This window comes from Sylvia atricapilla, chromosome 11 (genome assembly GCF_009819655.1).
Source record: "Sylvia atricapilla isolate bSylAtr1 chromosome 11, bSylAtr1.pri, whole genome shotgun sequence".
In the NCBI taxonomy this organism is placed as follows: domain Eukaryota; kingdom Metazoa; phylum Chordata; class Aves; order Passeriformes; family Sylviidae; genus Sylvia; species Sylvia atricapilla.
Genome location: NC_089150.1, coordinates 4,716,825 through 4,724,622, shown reverse-complemented (window position 1 = coordinate 4,724,622; position 7,798 = coordinate 4,716,825). Strand labels below are relative to the sequence as shown.

Sequence of the window (7,798 nt, the reverse complement as noted above, 5' to 3'; positions counted from 1 at the left end):
CATTAAATATTTGTGCACCAGGACTACTCTGATTAATAAACAAGTGGCTTCAATGATTTTAGAAATGCTTAATATCCCAGTATCTTGCCTAGGATCCTTGTTTGGAATTCTACAGGCACTTCTCCACTGAGATCAGTGGGGTTTTGGGGAGAAGTTTTAGTGCTAATACAAGGCAAACACTGCCTTTGGTGGTATTCTATAAATACCTAATGTGAGCAAACAACTCTGTATTTTCCTCTGTGCTTAATACCTGTGTTCTGCACCCCCAGGCAGCTGAATTTACATGCTTTTGTTGTCATATGTGTAATGTGCAACATGTATTTCCTTTTTATTAATCAGACCTGCCATCAGAGAAGAGATAGAGGGAGTTTGAAAGCACAGCCAGGATAGATACTGTCATTTTGTAATCTTTTGTGCACAGGTGGAGATGCTTGTTTGCACTGGAATAGGTGGCAATATTCAATTTCTTGCAGGAGTCTTACAAGTGAAAATCAAGCAAAGGAGTTACTGGCTATCCACAGGGTAATTCTCCTCGGGAAGTGTGCAGTCAGTTCCCATTTAGGCTAATTACACTTAAGGAAAGGAGCCCTTTCTTATAACTAATGAACAATAGGCATAACCTGTTATTACATAACCGTGGGCCAGCACATTAATACACTGTCAAACTGCACTACCCTGTGAAAATGCTTCCTCCACAAAATTCACTGGAGATTTTTAGTGACATTTTCTGTAATTACCAGTAGCATGGTTTCTAATTAATTTAATTTTTTTTTCTACATATACTGAGCATATAAGAGTGTTTTAAGAGATTGAATAAATAAATTTTTAATTATAAAATGATGTTATATCATAAATTATTTATAATAACCAACAATGTGTAATACATGTTTAGGTATGAATCCATTAGGAAGATGAACTAATATATATATCAGTCCTAAAATAAGGTCCTAATTTGTTCTGTGTTTATGAATGGGGAAATCAGTGTTTAAAGCAATTAAAGGTTTATAAAAGCTTGGATTGACCATGGGTAAAAGAGCAAGCACGCTTGGCACTTAGGAATTCTGTTGTCATCTATGGCAGAGAAGACCCTTTTTTGTCCTTTATTGGTTTCAGCAGTTTGTGATATTATGTCGCCAGAACAGTACAGATATAGAGACCTCCAGGGAGGGAGCAACAAGATGCACATAGTCCTCATTGGCAAAACCTCTGCTTACGATTAATATTTAAAAAGAAAAAAAAAAATCTCCTTTGTGATCTGTCAGGCAGTTCTGAGAAATTTTTTTGTCAATTATTTTCCTATTAACGATAGCAGACTTCTGAAATCTCCATGGCCAGTTCCAGGCACTCCCCAGTCTCATGGCAGGACTCAAAGAGGCTGCAATCAATGTCACAGTCACAGTTGCAGTCGTTGTTGCCGTGGTCTTCGTCGGAGGTCTGGTAATATCTATTGGATGGACAACAGGTATCTGTCAGCCAATGTTCACAGGTATCAGGCAGCATTATTAGAAAGTCCCAAAACTGGCAGAACAAGCAGGCCAGGATAAGTGTTGCACATTCATCTAAGAGAGAGGAAAAGCAGGGAGATGTAAGAACAAGTGTGAGCTGGGATTAGCCAGGTTTAGGCCAGTGTGGCTACACAGAAGTGAGAGGGGTTGGCTAAAAACACAGTGATGATAACTACTTCCATAGAGACAAGTGAAAGGTTTATTTTCTATTTTATTTGCTCTGGAAAAACAACAGCTGCATGAAAAGAATTTGAATGGAAATATTCTGTGGCACTGAAATCCAGAGGAGCAAGCCCTTGAAACCAAATTTTATCTTCTCATGCCCAGACAGCAAGGAGGCTGGGGAGGCACAAGAAGCTGGGAGGGGACACAGCCAGGACAGCTGACCCCAGCTGGCTAGAAGGATATTCCAGACCCTATGGCATCAATATAAATTAGGGAGAAAATGAGCAGGGGTTTCTGCTCAGATAACTGAGTGGACATCAGTTGGTGAGTGGTGAACAATTGCAATGTGTACCCCTTGTTTAATGTATTCTAATTTATTTATTCATTCCTTCCTTTTCTGTCTTCTTAAACTATATTTATCTCATCCCATTAGTTTTCTTCCTTTTACCTTTCTGGTACCTCCATTCTGGATTGGGGCAGTGAGTGAGGGGTTGTGGTGGGGCTGAGGTGCTGCCTGGGATTAAATCACAACACCGGTACAGGTGACACTGGAGTTTATTTTCATTTTCATAAGAGTTTGCACTAAAAAATTCAAACTACCAAGGACAAGGAGGGAGATCAGGTGTGGGGAAGAGCATTCAGAGAGGGCAGTGTGGTGGCCAAGTCTCAGCTCAGGGTCCTGCCAGCTCCCCACCAAACGGGATTCTCACCTTTTCATTCACAAATGTCAATTTTTCTAAGGAGACAAAAGTTTGGAAAACAGTTTATGTAGGATGCGTGCCTGGAGCCAGTGAATATTCCTGAGAACTTGGTCACCATGCTTCTCTGCTGTTTGTTCCCTCCCAAAAAATCAACTAATTAACTCTGCACCCCTCAGCCCCCAGCATCTGGGGAGGCTGCTCTGGTGCAGCAGGTGTGAGATTCCAACTGTGTGAATCCAGTTGGAACACAGACCCAGACCTTTCCTTTTTTTTTTTTTTTTTTTCCTTTCTTGTTTTTGGAAAGGAAAAATGCCTTCAACAATATGAATGCCTTTTCATTGGTTCTTTCAGGAAAGCATATGGTTATAACCACATTTCTTGCCCTAGGATGACTAACTGTGAACTCATTCAACTGCATTGGTTCTGTTGTGGCATTTTCTAGCTCACGTAACATTAAGTTCACTGCCAGGAAGTTTCCAGAATTATGCTCTTTTTTTTTTTTTTTAGAAAGCTTGATGAAAAACAAAATTAAAAAAAAAAAAAAAGCATTCCAGCTTTATTAAAAAGGCAGTTAAAGCAGGTAGCAAGAACAAATAGCACATGACTGAACTTCTTTCTAAGTGGCATATCATCACCAACGTTATCAATTTTAATACTTATTTAAATATGTCAAGATCTATTTAGGTTCAGACAAGCACAACTAACTTCTAAGTCAGTTCTGTCAAATAAGAATGACTAGATTTTGGTGATACTAAGTAAATTCATGCTTATATTTTTTTCTAGCTAAATGAACTGAAATAATTATAAAATTGAAACATTTAATAAGGTGACACCACTGCATTTAATTGTATGAAATTTACACTGTAGAAAATGTAATCATTTTATCCAATAGTCCTTGGTGTAATTAAGATTATTTTTTTAGATCTCTTAGGTTTATGAAATTTCTTTCCTATACATTGATGCGAGAGACAAAATTCAAAATTATGTTTTAATTAAGGATGTGGCAAATTTTTTCTCCCTCTCCAAAGATCTATTTTTTAATATATTTTTTTCCCCTGAATGTGTTAACCATAATGGTGCTTATGTAATCTGGAGAGAATAGACATGATTCTTAGGGCTTCATCCAGGAAAGAGAGCACACAAAAAGCACAAGATTTTAATAATAAAGTAATGTTTCAGCACAGACTCTGTGATGTGCAGTAAAGATGCTTTTAAATTCCCATCAGAGCACACACCATGAACTGTGATAATGGATGTAACACATTTCAAAAAATCTGCATGTGTGAGGCTTTTTGGTCCTGTTTTAAGTGGGGTAATGTATATAAATAATAGATATTAGCAATTAGACATCCATTCCTATGCATTCATTTATATATTTGAAAATAAATTAGCCACAAACTGCATAAAAGAAGATGCAATCTCTTGTTTTCCTCTCTGTTTTCCCTGCTGTTTGCCAAACGGCATTACTGCGTTTATCTCAGTGAGAACAATGACCTCAGCTCTCATTCTCTACATTAGTAGATTAATTAGCACAAAAGAAGAATTTATAATAATTTTTTTCTAGCATGCCTCATCTCTAAGTTTTCCTGCTCTTGTTTAGTGGCATCTGCTCACAGAGATGCTGCTCTGAACAACCCTGGTCCAAAGCTTGCTGAAGCCTTTCTGGTCACTCCTGGAGAAACCTATGAGTGTTGTATTTGCTCTTGTCTGAGCACAGGGAACAAAATAATCAGCAATTTCCTCATCTATGGCTCTGCCTTCAGAGGTTCTCCAAGCAACAGCAAACAGGATTTGGCCTCGTGTGTGTGGAATAAGCAGTAAGTTGTCAGAGTGGAGTGAGCTGAGTATGCAGTGACAACCACAAATCTGTCTTCCTTTGGTTTTCTTGGCTTCTAGCCAGCCCTTAACATTATTAATTAAGCACAGATTGGGGTTTTTTTGTTGTTGTTGTTAATTTCCTTCACGTTTAGCTTTTTTAAGGAGAATTAAATCTGTTATTTGCATCACATGGTACACACCTGTGTGCCAGTAATGGTTGAGATAGTCCTCAAATTCAAAAACAGGGAGTGTCTGGACAAGAGGACAAGTCCCCTAAATCAAATAAATACTTCAGGTTCTTTCCTGAAATTAAGTGCATTCCAATGGATGTATCAGAGATATCCATTTTGTAAGGATCTGTGACACAATAGAGATGTTAATGATTCCTGGAGAGCAGGACACTTTATTGATCTGTATTTAGAAATGCTTAATTTAGGAATTGTTAAATGATATGCATGACAGATCCTGGCTCCATTGGATGTAACACACTAATCCATTATTGCAAAAGGCACTCAAAAGAAACTTCTAAAATACTTCACAGAGCCTTTTTTTAACATCCACTAGAATAACCAGGAATAGATTTATCTGATACTGACATTGGTGCCTCTGTGCAAACACTCATTACTAAAGTACAAATGCTCTGTGGCACAATAGGCTCCAAGCTCCTCTTCTATGACTTTAGTATCACTGACAATTTAAGATCATCTTCTAGAAATTCTCATCTATCACACAAATGTCTGCAGGGCAACTTAACATTGCTTTTGGCGATGTTCTTGAACCTCCTGTTCAACATTTAATTTTGAGTTGGTTATACATAGTTCTTTTGCAGTGGGCATTATTTAGAAATCAGCTCAAATGTGATCTGTTTTATAAAACATACCATCACTGTCTCTCTGATGTACTGATGCATCATCTTCAATGTAAGTGAATTCTCTGCATTTCTCCAGGGAAGCAATGGATGATCTGCTTGCATCTGACAATTTCTTCTCATTTTTGGTACCCTTTGATGAAGTGTCTGTGATGCTGAATTCCGCGACAGAACTCATAACAATACCTTTCATAGGCTTTTCATCTGTGTGTTTTTCATTTGTAAGTTGGTTATCTGGTGGGATTAGGAAAAAAAAAAAAAGACTGTGATACCAAGGCAGAGATCTGAAAGAATAACATATGCAGAACTTTCAAACCTACAGTTGTTTACTTCCAAGGCCTAACCCTTCTTACCTAATGATTTCAGTCTCTTTGCAGGGGTTTATTCATAGCAAAGGTATTCATGAACTTGCCTTCTAAGGTTTTCTCTTAAAGCCAGAGGACTTAGAGGCTAAGTAATAATTAACTTCCAGTGGGTGGGATCAGGCTGGGAAAGAAAACAGAACTATTGCCTCGGCTGACATCTATTTCAAGTTTGATATCCCAGCTTCAATTTGTGGCATTAAAAGAAGGGAAAACAATTACCTCGTTATTTTTCAAAGCTGCAACTTTGCTTCCCTAAATTAACAGCCAACAATGTGCACGTAGGCAGCACCTGGATGCAGATGTGCCAGCTCACCGTGGCTCATAATCTTGCAGCAAAGACAACCAGATGGTCTCTGTTTAGCATCCAGATCCCTTATTTCATAACTTCATCCCCACTTGCGTTGTTGGCCTGGAAGTCAACTAGGAGATGGGATACTTCACATGCTGTCAGCGTGCCAGAGAGGCAGCTCAAAAACCAGAGGGAGAGCTTAATTTTAAGCCCCAACTAGGGGAAAGGTTAAGAAGAGTTCTGAGTTCAATTTATTCTTGAAGTACTTCTCAGGCACAGATAAACAGGGGTTGATATATAGTTTTGTTCACCCTCTGAAGTGATCAAGTGGCCAAGAAACACAGTCATTCTCTCCATGGTGGGGAGATAAAACCTCATCAGTTCTTATCTACAGCTGATTAACTCCTGTACCTCACATCAAGCACAGCCTCACTTTTTATCTCACTTAAATCTTGTGATATGCTTGCTCTTGAGCTATATACAGAAAATCAATCTTTACAAACACCTCAGTTTTGCAAATGCTACTTTCTGAGAGGAACTGTAAGTGCTCTGAAGTGGTTTGTCTGCACTCAGCAGCAGGCAGCCTGAAGAGAGGCCCTGCATATCTCTTGGTTTTTCAGTACCTTTGACTTCTGACACATGTTACAGAAAAGCCAAGGACAGGCTGACAGAGAGTGAAACCTTGATGAGACTGCAGTGCAGCTGTTCCCCCTTGCACCAAGAGGAGGAAATGTGGATGGGATGGATGGATTGCAGGGTAAGTGAAAAGCCAGTGGAACCATAAGGCTTGAAGAGGGGAGAAGCAAGGATTGGAGAGGCAAATGGTATCTGGTTCAAGCCCAGTGAAGGCCCCTGAAGTGGTGAGGAGCAGAGGCTGTGGGAGCTGGCTTTGGTTGGCCTGGAGGAGAAGGCAAAGAACTGTGCTGGATGTTTTGTTCCTCTCCAGAGTTAGGGTAACTGAGAAGCCAGACCCCAACTCCTCCCAGCAGTGCACAGACACAAAATGAGGAGAGGGCACTGTCAGAAGCTGCAGCAGAGACAACTGGAACTGCTCAGGGAATGAATTCCTCATCATGGGATGTGCAAAGCACCAGAACAGACCAAACAAGGCTGTGGCTGTATGAAGAGCTCAGCTGGGCATAACCCCAGTAACCTGCTCTTACTGCAAGTTCTGACAGAGGCCAAAAAAAGTGAAGCTAATTTTTGTATGATTTCTATTACTCCATTTACTTACAGAATGAGTGAGCAATTTATTTAAATTTCTGCTTGTAGTCAGGTTTCATGCCACTTTAGATCACTCTTACCTAGTGAAATATATAGAAGCAGAAAAGCTGGGTTGAGGTGAGCAGAGTAAGATCTTGGGATAAGATAAGCATAAAAACTAGGCTATCATTTTCATTTTAAATCACTGCTTTAAAATTGTTTGTTGGCAGAGGTATTGTCTTGATTTTGAAGTCGTAATGACAACAAAGTCTGCTGTGATGGAAATGTGAATTTCCTTGTCCTGGAGAGTTTACAGGTTGGCCTTGGGCAGGGAATGATGGAGTGGAGACAGTCAGAGAGCAGTGGCACAGAGAGGAGCCTCAGAAACCTATAAATGTCAGGTTTGGTGGGCATTATGGTGAAGGAAAGCCACAGGCAAGATGGGAAGGGCAGGAGAGGCAGTGGCTCTGCTGGGTGTGACCCAGCAGCACAGAGCACAGCAGTTCTCCCCTGAGGGTGTACCCTTGGTCACAGGAAACCAGCATCTGGCACTGGTGCATGCTGGGGTTTGCCCATCTGTGATGATTTGTTGATGGTTTTCCCCTCAGAGTAAGCAAATACACATTTTTTCTTTTCCCTCTCTGACTTCTTGGCCCGACTCTTCAGTCCAGAATGTGAAAACTCATGTATTTTGGATGCCCTTACATGTATAGTCATGATCTTTTTCCAGTGTTTATGAATCAGTGACATTCCACAAGTTTGCCTGCTCTTTCATTCAATAACAAATCATCTCCAGGAAAGGTTGTGCTGATTAAAGCAGCAGAGCTCAGGAGTAAGAGGTGTCCTGCTTTATGCACTGGATTTATTGGATAACAATGGTTCTG

General features: G+C 39.9%; 1 protein-coding gene across 1 annotated transcript in view; it reads right to left on the bottom strand.

Annotated features, from left to right (window-relative positions):
• Positions 1-969: 969 nt before the first annotated feature.
• MDFIC2 (MyoD family inhibitor domain containing 2) overlaps positions 970-7,798 on the bottom strand; it is a 44,415-nt gene continuing 37,586 nt past the window's right edge. The window contains exons 4-5 of the mRNA XM_066327065.1: positions 5,070-5,291; positions 970-1,559 (exon numbers count right to left, since the gene is read on the bottom strand). Coding sequence (XP_066183162.1) covers positions 1,300-1,559; positions 5,070-5,291 — 482 coding nt within the window. The 3' untranslated portion in view covers positions 970-1,299. The remainder of the gene's footprint in view (positions 1,560-5,069; positions 5,292-7,798) is intronic.